At 43.0% G+C, this 17,798-nt stretch overlaps 1 protein-coding gene across 1 annotated transcript in view; it reads right to left on the bottom strand.

Annotated features, from left to right (window-relative positions):
• Positions 1-715: 715 nt before the first annotated feature.
• The window catches only part of LOC134800845 (oxidative stress-induced growth inhibitor 1-like), a 67,396-nt gene continuing 50,313 nt past the window's right edge, over positions 716-17,798 (bottom strand). Inside the window, exons 4-10 of the mRNA XM_063773402.1 lie at positions 17,235-17,334; positions 12,180-12,263; positions 9,566-9,754; positions 9,171-9,289; positions 8,550-8,719; positions 2,577-2,731; positions 716-1,528 (exon numbers count right to left, since the gene is read on the bottom strand). Of these exons, the coding sequence (XP_063629472.1) occupies positions 767-1,528; positions 2,577-2,731; positions 8,550-8,719; positions 9,171-9,289; positions 9,566-9,754; positions 12,180-12,263; positions 17,235-17,334 (1,579 nt within the window). The 3' untranslated portion in view covers positions 716-766. The remainder of the gene's footprint in view (positions 1,529-2,576; positions 2,732-8,549; positions 8,720-9,170; positions 9,290-9,565; positions 9,755-12,179; positions 12,264-17,234; positions 17,335-17,798) is intronic.

A 17,798-nucleotide genomic window follows, 5' to 3' on the forward strand; every position in this document is an offset into this window, starting at 1 on the left:
GTGCCACGTTTTCTATAGGTATAATATTGTTTATGTGTATTTGGGACTGATTTCTGTTATACTTAGTAATTAAAAAAAAATCAATATTAAGTCTTTTTTGGATCCAGAAAACAAAAAAATATCCATACATGTACTTTTCAGGATTGTGATAATTTAGAAGAATGTCATTTATGTTATTTATTTATTTATTTATTATTATTATTTAGAAGAATGTCATTTATGTTAATTAGAAATTAAAAGATTATTTTGGAATTTACCCATCTATTGTATGTTAGTTTAGATAAATACTTATAATAATGCATATAATCAAAATATATGTTTTATTTATATCTCGTTTTTAAAATCGACTCCCCTCCCCCCTTTTTAACCGACTTCCAAATTTTAAAAGGAGATTATCAATTCGGTTGTATGTGTTTTAGGTTTCCGTACCCAAAGGGTAAAAACGGGACCCTATTACTAAGACTCCGCTGTCCGTCCGTCTGTCTGTCTGTCACCAGGCTGTAACTCATGATCCGCGATAGCGTGGCGATAGTTAGACAGTTGAAAATTTCACACGAACAAATGATATTTTTTCGCCATTTTTTGGGTTATGGTACGTAACCCTTCGTGCGCGAGTCCGACTCGCACTTGGCCGGTTTTTTATTCATTTAATGTACCTATATGTATACTTATAATATAAGGAAAAGGTAGCCTAGGGTCGAATTCACACAAAAACTTCAGGTATAAAAAAATATTTATTGTAAAAGGATTTCATCACATATATCATTCACTCATTCTTTCTTTCCTTCTGCATATGAGCGACCGCCGCCAGCGCTCCACCCGGAATGAAACGAACGAAATTATCTGCTGTCAGCGGCCCGAGGGCATAAAGACCGGGACTGTAAAGCATCTCATGTGTACCTTTGTCAATCGCCACAGGATTTTCCCTACAATTTACTCCAACTTTCGGATCTATACCAAAACCTATACCACTTGAGTACGGATTAGTAAACCGACATTGACATTTTATCTTATTCTCTAACGGATCCGAATACGGTACCACCTGACATTTACACTCCATACGTTTATTACAATCTGGCACGATACATTTAGTGTCATTACCATTGATTTCCGAATTTAATCTGGATTTGCAGCTTTGGATACTTTGTCCGAGCACAGTCTTGAAGTAATGCCAATGGTTTTTAAAAAAACATCGGTTATCCTCGATTTTTCGTTTAGCCGCATGCTTGGATTCGTCTGTACATTTGACACAATTATTTAAATCTATACAGTTTAAGTTAAAATTGGTTTGTAAGAAAAATAAGTCAGGTTTTGAGCCGATAAGTACAGCGATGATTGAAACGGTTAATTCTTTCATGTCGTTTGTGACGATGTCGAGTAGTTTGACGGATTTGGGGCAGTCTTCTTCGTCGGCCATCTTGGGGGGTTTGTTGGGGGAGAGGGGGGCGGCCTCGGCGATGACGTGGTGGGGGTAGGGGGTGTAGTTGCGGTGGTTGCCTGCTGGGCCGTCGCACATCATTTTGTAGACCTGTGGAAGAATAACTTTAAAAGTAACGGCATTTGTTAAAATCGTGTTTAATTGTACTTCATTCCATTTTGATAGGTTCGTTGTAGGTACAGCCGCCATCAGGTATATCGGAGCGGCCGAGGTGCTCAAAAATATCTGAACACGCACTCTAGTGCCCTGACAATAGAGGCGTGTTCAGATATTTGTGAGCACTTTGGCTGCTCCGTTATTTCTGATGGCGATGTACCTTAAGGGTGCCAAGTGTTGTTAAAGTTTGTAATCATATGTGACGTTCCACGGGTAAAGGTACGTTATGGCGGTTGACGCTTACGTTATTAATAATATATATATTATAAATGCAGGATTTTCTCTATTTTGTTTTTTGATTATGGGGAATTGTTTGCTGATTATGGGAAAATTGGTAAAAAAATTATAACACCGACTTTAACTGCAAAATCCGTGTTAGAAGTTGCATTGGTTTAATCATATTTATGTAAATATATAATTTTCAGTAAGAGATATATGAAAAATTATACTACCATCAGAAAGGTGACTATTTGTGATATACCTATGATTGTATATTCTGAACTTCTGGTAATTAATGTTATTAAGTGTCTACCTGGGCATTTTCACTTAAAAGTGTACCATTAATTTATTGTCGAAAATCCATCACCTTTTGGGTTATTTCTACTCAGAATCACGAGGACTAGGTATCGATTTAAAAAAAAAACCTGACACCCAAATTTTGTATGAAAAACTGAGGACACTTTTCTTTGTATCATTCAATAGTACTTAGATTCTGAGACTAAATACCCCAAAAGTTGATGGTTTTTCGAAACAAAAGTAAATGGTACCATTTTTAGGGTTCCGTACCCAAAGGGTAAAACGGGACCCTATTACTAAGACTCCGCTGTCCGTCCGTCTGTCACCAGGCTGTATCTCACGAACCGTGATAGCTAGACAGTTGAAATTTTCACAGATGATGTATTTCTGTTGCCGCTATAACAACAAATACTAAAAAGTAAGGAACCCTCGGTGGGCGAATCCGACTCTTTTTTTTAAACCCCACCTGTGTATAATCTGGGTAGGCCTCAGGGTCCAGTTTGGCCAGCGCAGGGGCCGGCGTGCGGTGCACGTGCGCGACGCGGCAGCCGGCCGCGAGCGACAACCACACCGCGTCCGCCGCGCTCACGCCCGACCCCACCACTAGCACTGTCGGCGGATCTGTAATTAAAAAAATATACATTACGCTATCGGCACTCCACTGAATACCTAAATCACAGAATAAATAATTTTCATTCATTCATTTATTCCTTTATAAAACATAGTTTTACATGGCAATTACAGTATTTCATATTTACATCTAAATTACATAACATAACATAACACATCACTATATTTAATATTAGGTATAAGGTATCATAGTCTAATAAAACATGGTCTTCCATTCCCAGAGTGACACGGGCCTACGTCACAACAACATGGCCGCTATATATAGCGCTATCGCATATTATCATATAGCGCTGTCGCATGATGACGTAGGCCCGTGTCAGTTAGGTGACCTAGAAAAGACGGGAATGGAGTACCAGGCGGAGTATATTATTATACCATGTAAGGTATGTTACATTGTCAAATTATAAATGTTGGGTACAAGTTAAATTGTGTTGTGAACCAGTTTAAGAGTGCACGCCGTTGAAAAATTCGTCAACAGAGTAGTACGCTTCAGACATAAGTTTAGCCTTAAGTTTATTCACGAAACCTCTATTACTAGTCGCATTTTTAATGTCTATGGTTATGTGGTAATATGTCTTAAGACCTATTGAGTGGAAACACTTTTTAGACTTAGCTAGACGAGTACACGGTGGACGCAGTTCGCCTCTTCGCCTAGTGTTATAGTTGTGCGAGTGTTGGGAATTGTTCAAGGTTACCTCACATACTTGGCTACGTCGAGAATATACAAGCTCGGGACTCCCGAGCTTGTATATTGCCGAGTCGGCAGAGTGAGTGTAGTAATAGTACTACCGTACAGAAAGGACACTTCCTACAAAACCGAAGTTTGACAGCGATTCAAGGTCGAATCATGATATCCCTTTCTAACTTATGGCACTATCCCTTTCGGCTATTTAGGGTTGTCAAAATTCGATTCATTATCTTATCTGTGGTCGTGCACGCAAAAGGAAGTCAAGTGGTGTCAACCCTAATAATTGGTCGGAGCAATGCTGAGCCGAACGGAGCCGAGTTTGCCCGAAGTCAGGAGTGTCTCCCCATTGCCTAAATCTTGTAGTGAATGCAGCGCGTACGGCGCTATGGCCGGGTCTAATGTGTTGGGGCGGTCGCTACCACCCTAACCTATTCTAACTGTATTAATTAGAGAGGGACGGGTATCTCTAGGTATAAGTGTGGATGGTACCAGGGGCGTATTTACCCTAGGGCCATCCGGGCCATGGCCCGGGGCGCCACCCCCAGGGGGCGGCATATGCCACCCCTGGCGGATTGCATTTTGTTTTTCTTCCTTGACTTTTGGGGCGGCGAAACGTATTGGCCCGGGGCGCCAAATTTCAAAATACGCCCCTGGATGGTACATACCTAATGCATCAGGAATGTTCTGGGGCAGCGCCCTCTGTAGTGCGCTGAGTGAATGCAGCGCGTACGGCGCTATGGCCGGGTCTAATGTGTTGGGGCGGTCGCTACCACCCTAACCTATTCTAACCGTATTAATTAGAGAGGGACGGGTATCTCTATACGGTATAAGTGTGGATGGTACATACCTAATGCATCAAGAATGTTCTGGGGCAGCGCCCTCTGTAGTGCGCTGAGTGAATGCAGCGCGTACGGCGCTATGGCCGGGTCTAATGTGTTGGGGCGGTCGCTACCACCCTAACCTATTCTAACCGTATTAATTAGAGAGGGACGGGTATCTCTATACGGTATAAGTGTGGATGGTACATACCTAATGCATCAGGAATGTTCTGGGGCAGCGCCCTCTGTAGTGCGCTGAGTGAATGCAGCGCGTACGGCGCTATGGCCGGGTCTAATGTGTTGGGGCGGTCGCTACCACCCTAACCTATTCTAACCGTATTAATTAGAGAGGGACGGGTATCTCTATATGGTCTAAGTGTGGATGACATACCTAATGCATCAGGAATGTTCTGGGGCAGCGTCCTCTGTAGTGCGCTGAGTGAATGCAGCGCGTACGGCGCTATGGCCGGGTCTAATGTGTTGGGGCGGTCGCTACCACCCTAACCTACCGTCTGTTCTAACTATATTAATTAGAGAGGGACGGGTATCTCTATATGGTCTAAGTGTGGATGACATACCTAATGCATCAGGAATGTTCTGGGGCAGCGCCCTCTGTAGTGCGCTGAGTGAATGCAGCGCGTACGGCGCTATGGCCGGGTCTAATGTGTTGGGGCGGTCGCTACCACCCTAACCTATTCTAACTGTATTAATTAGAGAGGGACGGGTATCTCTATATGGTATAAGTGTGGATGGTACATACCTAATGCATCAGGAATGTTCTGGGGCAGCGCCCTCTGTAGGGCACTGAGTGAATGCAGCGCGTACGGCGCCATGGCCGGGTCTAATGTGTAGGGGCGGTCGCTACCACCCTAACCTACCGTCTGTTCTAACTGTATTAATTAGAGAGGGACGGGTATCTCTATATGGTCTAAGTGTGGATGACATACCTAATGCATCAGGAATGTTCTGGGGCAGCGCCCTCTGTAGTGCGCTGAGTGAATGCAGCGCGTACGGCGCTATGGCCGGGTCTAATGTGTTGGGGCGGTCGCTACCACCCTAACCTACCGTCTGTTCTAACTGTATTAATTAGAGAGGGACGGGTATCTCTATATGGTCTAAGTGTGGATGACATACCTAATGCATCAGGAATGTTCTGGGGCAGCGCCCTCTGTAGTGCGCTGAGTGAATGCAGCGCGTACGGCGCTATGGCCGGGTCTAATGTGTAGGGGCGGTCGCTACCACCCTAACCTACCGTCTGTTCTAACTGTATTAATTAGAGAGGGACGGGTATCTTTATATGGTCTAAGTGTGGATGACATACCTAATGCATCAGGAATGTTCTGGGGCAGCGCCCTCTGTAGTGCGCTGAGTGAATGCAGCGCGTACGGCGCTATGGCCGGGTCTAATGTGTTGGGGCGGTCGCTACCACCCTAACCTACCGTCTGTTCTAACTGTATTAATTAGAGAGGGACGGGTATCTCTATATGGTCTAAGTGTGGATGACATACCTAATGCATCAGGAATGTTCTGGGGCAGCGCCCTCTGTAGTGCGCTGAGTGAATGCAGCGCGTACGGCGCTATGGCCGGGTCTAATGTGTTGGGGCGGTCGCTACCACCCTAACCTACCGTCTGTTCTAACTGTATTAATTAGAGAGGGACGGGTATCTCTATATGGTATAAGTGTGGATGGTACATACCTAATGCATCAGGAATGTTCTGGGGCAGCGCCCTCTGTAGTGCGCTGAGTGAATGCAGCGCGTACGGCGCTATGGCCGAGTCTAATGTGCTGGGGCGGTCGCTACCACCCTAACCTACCGTCTGTTCTAACTGTATTAATTAGAGAGGGACGGGTATCTCTATATGGTATAAGTGTGGATGGTACATACCTAATGCATCAGGAATGTTCTGGGGCAGCGCCCTCTGTAGTGCGCTGAGTGAATGCAGCGCGTACGGCGCTATGGCCGGGTCTAATGTGTTGGGGCGGTCGCTACCACCCTAACCTACCGTCTGTTCTAACTGTATTAATTAGAGAGGGACGGGTATCTCTATATGGTATAAGTGTGGATGGTACATACCTAATGCATCAGGAATGTTCTGGGGCAGCGCCCTCTGTAGTGCGCTGAGTGAATGCAGCGCGTACGGCGCTATGGCCGGGTCTAATGTGTTGGGGCGGTCGCTACCACCCTAACCTACCGTCTGTTCTAACTGTATTAATTAGAGAGGGACGGGTATCTCTATATGGTATAAGTGTGGATGGTACATACCTAATGCATCAGGAATGTTGTGGGGCAGCGCCCTCTGTAGTGCGCTGAGTGAATGCAGCGCGTACGGCGCTATGGCCGAGTCTAATGTGTTGGGGCGGTCGCTACCACCCTAACCTATTCTAACTGTATTAATTAGAGAGGGACGGGTATCTCTATATGGTATAAGTGTGGATGGTACATACCTAATGCATCAGGAATGTTCTGGGGCAGCGCCCTCTGTAGTGCGCTGAGTGAATGCAGCGCGTACGGCGCTATGGCCGGGTCTAATGTGTTGGGGCGGTCGCTACCACCCTAACCTACCGTCTGTTCTAACTGTATTAATTAGAGAGGGACGGGTATCTCTATATGGTATAAGTGTGGATGGTACATACCTAATGCATCAGGAATGTTCTGGGGCAGCGCCCTCTGTAGTGCGCTGAGTGAATGCAGCGCGTACGGCGCTATGGCCGGGTCTAATGTGTTGGGGCGGTCGCTACCACCCTAACCTACCGTCTGTTCTAACTGTATTAATTAGAGAGGGACGGGTATCTCTATATGGTATAAGTGTGGATGGTACATACCTAATGCATCAGGAATGTTCTGGGGCAGCGCCCTCTGTAGTGCGCTGAGTGAATGCAGCGCGTACGGCGCTATGGCCGAGTCTAATGTGTTGGGGCGGTCGCTACCACCCTAACCTATTCTAACTGTATTAATTAGAGAGGGACGGGTATCTCTATATGGTCTAAGTGTGGATGACATACCTAATGCATCAGGAATGTTCTGGGGCAGCGCCCTCTGTAGTGCGCTGAGTGAATGCAGCGCGTACGGCGCTATGGCCGAGTCTAATGTGTTGGGGCGGTCGCTACCACCCTAACCTACCGTCTGTTCTAACTGTATTAATTAGAGAGGGACGGGTATCTCTATATGGTCTAAGTGTGGATGACATACCTAATGCATCAGGAATGTTCTGGGGCAGCGCCCTCTGTAGTGCGCTGAGTGAATGCAGCGCGTACGGCGCTATGGCCGGGTCTAATGTGTAGGGGCGGTCGCTACCACCCTAACCTACCGTCTGTTCTAACTGTATTAATTAGAGAGGGACGGGTATCTCTATATGGTCTAAGTGTGGATGACATACCTAATGCATCAGGAATGTTCTGGGGCAGCGCCCTCTGTAGTGCGCTGAGTGAATGCAGCGCGTACGGCGCTATGGCCGGGTCTAATGTGTTGGGGCGGTCGCTACCACCCTAACCTACCGTCTGTTCTAACTGTATTAATTAGAGAGGGACGGGTATCTCTATATGGTCTAAGTGTGGATGACATACCTAATGCATCAGGAATGTTCTGGGGCAGCGCCCTCTGTAGTGCACTGAGTGAATGCAGCGCGTACGGCGCTATGGCCGGGTCTAATGTGTTGGGGCGGTCGCTACCACCCTAACCTACCGTCTGTTCTAACTGTATTAATTAGAGAGGGACGGGTATCTCTATATGGTCTAAGTGTGGATGACATACCTAATGCATCAGGAATGTTCTGGGGCAGCGCCCTCTGTAGTGCGCCGAGTGAATGCAGCGCGTACGGCGCTATGGCCGGGTCTAATGTGTTGGGGCGGTCGCTACCACCCTAACCTACCGTCTGTTCTAACTGTATTAATTAGAGAGGGACGGGTATCTCTATATGGTATAAGTGTGGATGGTACATACCTAATGCATCAGGAATGTTCTGGGGCAGCGCCCTCTGTAGTGCGCTGAGTGAATGCAGCGCGTACGGCGCTATGGCCGAGTCTAATGTGTTGGGGCGGTCGCTACCACCCTAACCTATTCTAACTGTATTAATTAGAGAGGGACGGGTATCTCTATATGGTCTAAGTGTGGATGACATACCTAATGCATCAGGAATGTTCTGGGGCAGCGCCCTCTGTAGTGCGCTGAGTGAATGCAGCGCGTACGGCGCTATGGCCGAGTCTAATGTGTTGGGGCGGTCGCTACCACCCTAACCTATTCTAACTGTATTAATTAGAGAGGGACGGGTATCTCTATATGGTATAAGTGTGGATGGTACATACCTAATGCATCAGGAATGTTCTGGGGCAGCGCCCTCTGTAGTGCGCTGAGTGAATGCAGCGCGTACGGCGCTATGGCCGGGTCTAATGTGTTGGGGCGGTCGCTACCACCGCAGGCCACCACCACCCGCTTGCATAGGATACGGAACGGACGGCCGCAGGACTTGTCGTACCTGGAATTAGAGGGGTTTATTAGATTTTGTAGTCGTTTTAACAGTTTTAAATAGAAAACCTACGTGAGAGTCGGATACATTGAAACTATACTCTGTATCTTTAGGTATTTAAATAAAAGTAAACAATATCTACCCTCAAATGGCTCCTTAAACTAGTTGAGGGTAGATGAAAACATTACATGATCAAATAATGTAGGTTAAAGTCAGGTTCAGTTACAGATCCAAGCGGTTTCGTAATTGGTCGGGTAACCAATTAATGTTATAACTACCCAAAAATGTACCAATTCTTTGTTTACTTTTATTTAAATACCTAAAGATACAGATTATAGTTGACGGTACATTTAATACGTGGGTAGGATTGATAGTGGAAGTCTTTGCTGTAAAAATATTCGACCGGACAATCTCATTTATCCTGTATTATAGACAAAGTGTTACCATTCGAGTAGCTTACCCGGAGACAACGTAGCGCGCGTTGTGCGGGCACGCGCGCGCGCCGGCGCACGGCGCGCGCTGCCTGCTGCGCGGCGCGGCGCGCACGCTGGACACGATCACGCCCGACCGGAAGTAGCGCTGCAAACAAGTATATCCGGTCTAAATAGGGTATTTGACTGAATTTATAATACATTATTTTTGACCATGCATGAAATAAAGCACCAGAAGATTAGTAGAAAAACGTAGACAGCAGTTATTTTTAGACACAATTTCTGTTTTATAACCCGTATAAAACTATAAAGAGTAGGTAATTTGATTGTGACGTCACATGCTAGTGTTTCATATCAATTCCATAGCAAAATCGTTTTAACAGTTCGAAAACAGAAACTGATGTGCCCCGGCCTAGGATCTCACCTGTAGTTTACACTTCTGAACATATCTCCTACAGTAGTTAGCTACAGCGCGTGCCGGCAGTCTTCCCTCTCCCTCTGCCGGGTGTGGTGGGAGCGAGAGCCACGCTGCCGGTGAGAGGGTTAGCACGGAGGGGGGGAAGGTGTGCCACGCGCCGCCGGGAGGGCCCCGGCCTAGGACTATGTGGTCTATCTGAAAAAAAAAAATGGTACCATAGATATGGATGAAGTAGAGTCTTACCGGGAATATTGCGAGCAGAAATACCTAGAGTTAGAGCAAGAAAAGTCTGCAGAGATTTTAATAGCCCACGCAGTGCAAGTGTTATTTTAAACGTCCAACTTCTATGAAATTATGACGTATAAATAACACTTGCACTGCGCGGCTATTAAAATCTTTGCTGACTTATCTTAGTCTAATTCTAGTAGTCTTAGCGCAAGGAATTTCGTACATAGACTCGTCTGTTCCTATCTCTATTCCTCGCACGTAATTATATATTCCTGTCCCGCGCATGATGACCCCAGTCAATGACACTGTGCGAGCGGGATAGCGATATAATGATGTGTGTGCGATAGAGATAGGAACAGGCGGGTCAAGGAACGAAATTGCTCGCGCTATACTATCCCTCAACCAAACTGACGACCGGTGTCGAAAAACTTCTCACTCATGCTTACGTGGTCATGCCAAGAGTGAGAGAGATAGTGATATGACCTCGGTCGTCAGTTTGGTCGACGGATAGTACAGTCTATTCGAAAAGAGAAGAGTCGTGGAATGTATATGAATATGTATGTATGTTTTGACGACCGGTCTGGCCTAGTGGATAGTGACCCTGCCTGCGAAGCCGATGGTCCTGGGTTCGAATCCCAGTAAGGGCATTTATTTGTGTGATGAACACTAATATTTGTTCCTGAGTCATGGCTGTTTTCTATCTATATAAGTATGTATATCGTCGCTTAGCACCCATAGTACAAGCTTTGCTTAGTTTGGGGCTAGGTTGATCTGTGTAAGATGTCCCCAAATATAATATAATATAATATATGGGGCCCTATACATTTCACGACTCTTCGCTTTCCGAACCGAACAGACTCTGAGTGTCTTTTCTGTACTGTTGTATTTTTAGAACTCGATGATGAGGTGTCATCTCCATATAATTTATAAACATATTATTATTATGAGCCCATATTGTCCCACTGTTGGGCAAAGGCCTCCCTCTTATTCTTCCACGTATCCCTATCCTCAGAAGTCTCCCACCAGTCTCTGTCAAGCGTCAAGCGTGACGCCTTACAATTTCTGGGACCCGACGGGTGGCTGTTTTGGCCCACATTTATAACCTAGAAACGCGAAATCTCGCAAAATTGTATTAGACAGCTATCATCCTACCAATCGACTTTAAAAATAATAGATATGTAGTAGTAGGGGAGCCCACGATGCTAAATCGGGATTTACTCGAGCGTCCTACAGACCTATTGGAATCGAAATATTAGATGATAAGAAGAAAAAAAAGTTATATCAAGTTTTTTTTCCCAGCGAGCCGGAAAGAGTCTACAATTTTTTTTTAATTTCGGGAGGTTGGTGGAGGGTTAAAAAATCGTTTAAGCAGTTTGTGGGTTTGGTCGTTTTTGTCCACGTTAATGCTATATTTTTTCTATAACTTAATATAACACTTATTTGTAGGCATTTTCTTAATCTGACGAACACAAGTTTGACGCCTAATTTTTACATTGTAACCGTCAGATTAAGGAAATGCGTGCAAATAATTATCAGATTTAGTTATAGCACAATTATAGCGTTAATTTGGACTAATATGACGTAATCCACAATCTGATTAACAATTTGTTGAACCCCCCCACCAATCCCCCACCAACCAAGGGCTCAACATAGATGGCTAAAAGGGGTAAAGGTAGACTACACGGGGTAGCAAGATATCATTCATATCTTAATCTGACGCGCTCGAGTAAACACAAAAATCCCCTCTTGGGCTCCCCTACCATAGGTGACAGTCCATTTCCAACGACAGATGCACTACTGTTGCGACGTTACTGTCATTCAGTGTCTTGTCATTCATTATACTATGGAAATTGTCAATAAAATCGACGTGTCGGAGCAGTAGTGCAGCTGCGGTCAGAAATGGAATGTTACCTTATGCTTCATCACCGTTTTGACAGCTGCCTTAACAGACACAAGCAAAGATGGATTGAAAATAATGGTTGTATAATCAAAGCAGTTATTGTTAGAGGGTGTTGGATTACAATTGATTTTAACCACAGCTGGAAGGATTACGAGTGATGATGAAAACATGCCATTGTTTTTTTAAACAGTTATCGACTTGATATACAAAACACTTATTGAGTCAGAACTCTTTTGGTGTTTTATAAATAAGAATCGTTAGAGTTAAACCAAGAAAAGTCTGCACGCAGTGCAAGTGTTATTTACATGCATAGACTAGGAATCCTCTAGACGGAGCTTAGAGCAATTATTTCATGAAACCGATGCTGTCAAAAATACAGGGGAGCGGGCGACGAGGTGAGCAAGTCCCGTGCCGTGATTGGTCAATTCAAAGACACGTGGGCGTCAGATAGTCATGGATTCCTAGTCTATGGTAGGAGTAGAAAGTACTTACTTGTTTTTCTACGTCATACTTCCACTCTATGAGCGAGTCCGCCGGGATGCCTAGGTCTGCGCACGGCCGCAGTAAATTGTCCATCTGAAACAAGAGACACTCATGTAAAGAACTTATAAGTTCTTACCTACTCATGAATGGACCGGCTTATAAAATAGATTTAGCTTAAAGTGGCTTATGGCTCCTCTACACGATGGGTCAGCGCCGGCCATTCCAAGGGACGCATTTATGCGTTAGAGGGAGTTAGTGATATTGCTATCTCATTCTACCGCATGGCTGCGTCTCTTGGAGTGGCCGGCGATGGCCCATCGTGTAGAGGAGCCATTAGACGGATTCTGTCATATTGAAAAATCGGGATATATATACAGTCAGGATCAATAGCAACGCGCAAAAAGTGATACTTTTGACGTATAGTCTGAAAAAAACCCTACTTTTGAATCTGACTGTCTTTTTTTTCCTGAAAATAACGAAATATTTGATAAATATGTAAGTAGTATATTGTAGGATTTGTACACTCCTAAAACAATTGTCAAGTTTTTATAGTGTGAAATTGAATAATCATAGCATAGTGATAAAACAAAATACCATATCAAATGGGCACTTATATTTGTTATATAAGTGCTTAACATTAAATACGTACCTATCTAACATTTATTTAATTGGCGACCGAGACTGTAAGGTTGTTCATCTTAATGTGGGCTGGTTTTTTACAGTGCACAGTTTAATCATTAATGGTTCAGTATAAGCGCAGGTGGCCTAGCGGTAAGAGCGTGCGACTTTTAATCCGAAGGTCGCGGGTTCAAACCCAGGCTCGTATCAATGAGTTTTTCGGAACTTATATACCAAATATAATTTGATATTTACCGTTGCTTTTCGGTGAAGGAAAATATCGTGAGGAAACCGGACTAATTCCAATAAGGCCTAGTTTCCCCTCTTGGTTGGAAGGTCAGATGGCAGTCGCTTTCGTAAAAACTAGTGGCTACGTCAATTCTTGGGATTAGTTGTCAAGGGGACTCCGACATCCTCTTATTTCAAAACCTTTCGTGGCTATTAACCCCTTAACTCGCCAATAACTATGAAGCATAACCTTTCCTTTCCTCTAATGCCCAACTCCACAAACTTTTAGCTAGCCCTAATGATTAGTTGAGGTTTCTAAAAACCCTGACATTCTAAAGTCCCCCGCAATCCTGACAAAAGACCAAAAATCATGTTTTTTTTCCTAGCCTATAAAGGTGTCCCACTGCTGGGCAAAGGCCTCTCCCCTTGTCTTCCACGACTCCCGACATAGCGCCTGCTCTGGCCTGTTCTGAGGAAGGTGTCTAGGTCGTCCCGCCATCTCCGTCTGGGTCTGCCGCGTCCGCGCCCTTCTTCTAGCATCCACTTAGTAGCTACACTAGCCCATCTGTCTGGATGCATGCGGCAGACGTGACCGGCCCAGTCCCATTTGAGCCTAGGAGTCTTAAAATGTCAAAGGAAAATCCTGATGTATGGCAATCCTATCTGTATTAGTTTTAACATAAACTTGTTAAAGTTCAGAGGCCATTGGAAGTAGGTTAACATCAATTAGAATAATTTTATTACATTGTAAGTCTATTACATTGTAGTTATACCTAATACTTATTTAGCTACAAATAAAGTAACTAAACCTAAGTCCGTTCAAAAGGTTCATGTGTTACGTTAAGTGAACCCTGTTACAAGTCGCGTTCAAGGCCGCTCAATGTGCCACACTTCGTTTTTTTTACCTCCAACCTCGAAGCGAGACCTTAGCCAAGTTTCTTTTTTTCAAGCTTTATTTATTGCTAAAAAAGTTCATACTTTATACGCAGTACATTTGGGCTTGGTTTAAAATATGGATTTGGCTAATCTCGTACCTAACGTAACACCATACAATATGTTAGAAATCTCGCAATATTCAAACATATCGAATAACATAGATACGTATTAGCATCTCTACAATCAATCATTAGGGTTCGTTACAATTTGGTGCCGTGACCAGGATCATGAATGTTACATTGTAAACGAACACATTATTATTATTATGTGTGTTTAAGTTGTGTTCCATCATAATGTATTACTACCAGACAGCCAGCTTATAGATAGAGCGAATATTCTTAAGCGATTCTTAACACGGAGTCTTTCGAGTGGTAATCCATTTGAGGTAAAAGAGGCAAAATCATGGCTTGCTTGTAGCTAATGTTACTTACAAACCAAAAGTGATGTAATGTTTTTATAGCGTGAGAAACCAACAGGAAGGAAAAACAGGCGGCATACCTATTAATTTCATTCAAGTGTATAGCTCCCAAATACATATATGTCCCATAGCTCTTATGTCAGCGAATTAAGAAGTATGGGACATATTTTTTAGAGATGCCCCGAACAGTGAATTTGGCCGAATACCGAATACCGAATATTCGGCCCATCTCTAGGCCGCATACAGAATATTCGGCGACCGAATATTAACTACTACTTTCCAAGAATACATATTAAATATACCTAGTTTTTAGTTATTTTTTTGTGTATTTTTTTTTAGGCAGGTGCAACAGTTATTCGGTATTCGGCCGAATAGTAGGCAACGTTCCGCCGAATACCGAATATTCGGCAAAGTGGCCGAATAGGCCGAATACCGAATAGTTGCCGAATATTCGTGGCATCTCTAATTTTTGAGTAAGTAAGTTGTATGCACCCATATTTTTACACTTGACTGACTAACTGTCCATTAAAAGTATTAAAACTAGACAATTTTGCATAGCGCCGTCTTAATCAATTAATTCAGAAAAATAATAGTACATGTGTACACATATGTACCCAATGTGTACCTACTCAACATAGAATAAGTATCCAATTAATTAAGCTCGGTAAACGACCGCGGCCGAAGGCCAGTGATTGTAAAAAATGACTATGCACTATTAAGTGATACGGACTGATTATATTTTTATAAAAAACGTTAATTATGTTTATATAGATGGTCAAGCAAATCTTGTCAGTAGAAAAAGGCGCGAAATTTAAATTTTCTATGAGACGATATCCCTTCGCGCCTACATTTTTCAAATTTGCCGCCTTTTTCTACTGACAAGATCTGCTTGACCAAGTATAATAGCTAGCTACTATATCAAGTCGATAAACATGTTACAAGTGTTACAAGTCGTAGAGAAGATAAATTAATTGCTATTTTAGGTGCAACAAAGTCTTCATCCTCGCGTTATCTCGGCATTTTGACAACTGTACGTCTACCATCAGTTTTTACATTGACATATACGCTCACGTCTACGTACTCGCATATTAGTGCAAGCGAGATGTACAGAAAGTAAATTACGTAGACGTGAGCGTTATGTCAATGTCAAAACTGATGGTAGAGGCTCTGATCCCAAAAATTGACGTAAGGCACTCGTTTTTACGAAATCGACTGCCATCTGACCTTCCAACCCATAGGGGAAACTAGGCCTTATTGGGATTAGTCCGGTTCCGTCACGATGTTTTCCTTCACCGAAGGTTTTAGGTTTAGGAAGGTTAAGGTTTAGGTGCAACGAAGTGATATCTTTAAATAAAAAATGTTTTTTGTGTTGTTAAGTTGTTATATATTATTATATAGACGGTGTTTTTTTAAACTCCGTCAACTTGATGGTAAACTGAATGGCAGAGTTATTTTTTTTTGTAAAAGTAATTAGAGATAGACTAAGAAAAGTCTGCAGAGATTTTGACAGCACACGCAGTGCAGGTGTTATTTTAAACGTCAAATTTCTATGGAATTATGACGTATAAATAACACTGGCACTGCGTGTGCTCTCAAAATCTCTGCAGACTTTTCTTGGTCTAACTCGAATAGCGTTGTCGAAACACGGACATAATATCGTCGGGTGACAAGCAAAAGTCACTAACTAACACCATTGAAATTATTGGACAATAAACCGTGTTACAAGTGTAATAAAGTGCATTGTTACTTTAATTTTTTGATAGTACTTAGTGACTTTTGCTTGCCACCCGACGATATTTAAATCCACCAAAACATATAGATCGTCCGAGATAAATTGCGTTTAGTAGCAAAAGTATAAACTCACTAGCGACTCGCCCCGGCTTCGCACGGGTTAACAAATTATACACCTAAACCTTCCTCAAGAATCACTCTATTGATAGGTGAAAACCGCATGAAAATCCGTCCAGTAGTTTTTGAGTTTATCGCGAACATACAAACACACAAACAGACAGACGCGGCGGCGGTGGACTTTGCTTTATAAGGTGTAGTGATAGTGATACTAAACACTTATCAATAGATTTATTAAAACTTGACTTAATCATCAAAAACAATGAAATTGATTTGATAACTTATTTTTTGATAAAGGTAATTAATTTGTTGACAAAGTGAGAAATTCAAAAAAATCTTTTTATGGCGAAGAAATGCACGATTATTAGCCTGTTCATTTACCTTAAGTACATAAAACAAATGAAATATAGTTTGCCAAAGGACTGTCTCATTTCAAACATAGACAGAGAAAATCGTTATCTTTGTCTTACACTAGTACTAGCACCCAAAAGAAACTGATGAGTATTGTTGTTTTATTCTTATTTACTGACAAAATTCACCCAAGACACCCAATAACAGACAATAATGACAAACACCCAATGACAGACAGACAATAATTTTTCCACTTTTACATTTATTCTAACCTTAAATTTGGTTGACCAACAATAGATAAAAATCCACGAATACATATGACGACCATCACGTGCAGATAGCGGTCGTCGTCGCTGATAGGGGTACCATGGTGGTTGACCTTTGATACTGGATACCCAACTGCCAGTATCAGATATAGCAAAGCAAGCTTGACGTAATGACTGATATGGATTTGCTTTACATTATGAAATATTTGCAAGCATCGTCACCTCAGGGCCTCATCCTCAACCAACTTTTGCTCGTTCTTCAGAGACGCGATGAACAGGCACCGTGGGAGGCAGATCATAAAAACCAGGTGTGGAGCATCCATCCACCGATGACCACGATCCTCAGTCATGAGGGAGCGACCACAGAGAGTGTCTGAAGAAGTTCGTAAGAATACTCACCAGTAGTGGGATAGGGTTCTGGCTCCGCCCCTCTAGGCCCTCAGCAAGCTCTGAGAGGTCAGCTTCGTAAAGGCTCTGACCGGCCGGTATATTTTCCAATCTGTGGACAAAGAACAAAACAAAAAGGGTTATAAAATCATAATCATCATATATATAAAATTGAAAAACCAGAACGGGATAAAAAACGAGCGAAGAAGAGAGATGGCGCCTTACAAATTTCTAAAAAAGTTTTTGACACGTATCTCGAATACACCGCACGTATGCTAAGAAAAAACTGTTTAAATCTATTATCTACATATGAGAATAAAACTAGAACATAAAAACTATCGCTTTCGATGCGTATTTATAATTTACAATAAGGAAAATAAATTTTCATAACAATCTTCATTTTACGACTTCGACCATTTCTCGGGAACTCTCGGTTGCTTTCGTTTGGCGGTGCTACAGATTAGACCAAATAATCCGTAAGTTAAAGTAAACTAAATTATGTTTGTCATGTTGGTATACAGGTATTTCTGAGTTTTTTTACACGAAGTAAAATAAAAAGTGCTGCCAACCTCAACC

Source organism: Cydia splendana, chromosome 20 (genome assembly GCF_910591565.1).
Source record: "Cydia splendana chromosome 20, ilCydSple1.2, whole genome shotgun sequence".
Lineage (NCBI taxonomy): Eukaryota > Metazoa > Arthropoda > Insecta > Lepidoptera > Tortricidae > Cydia > Cydia splendana.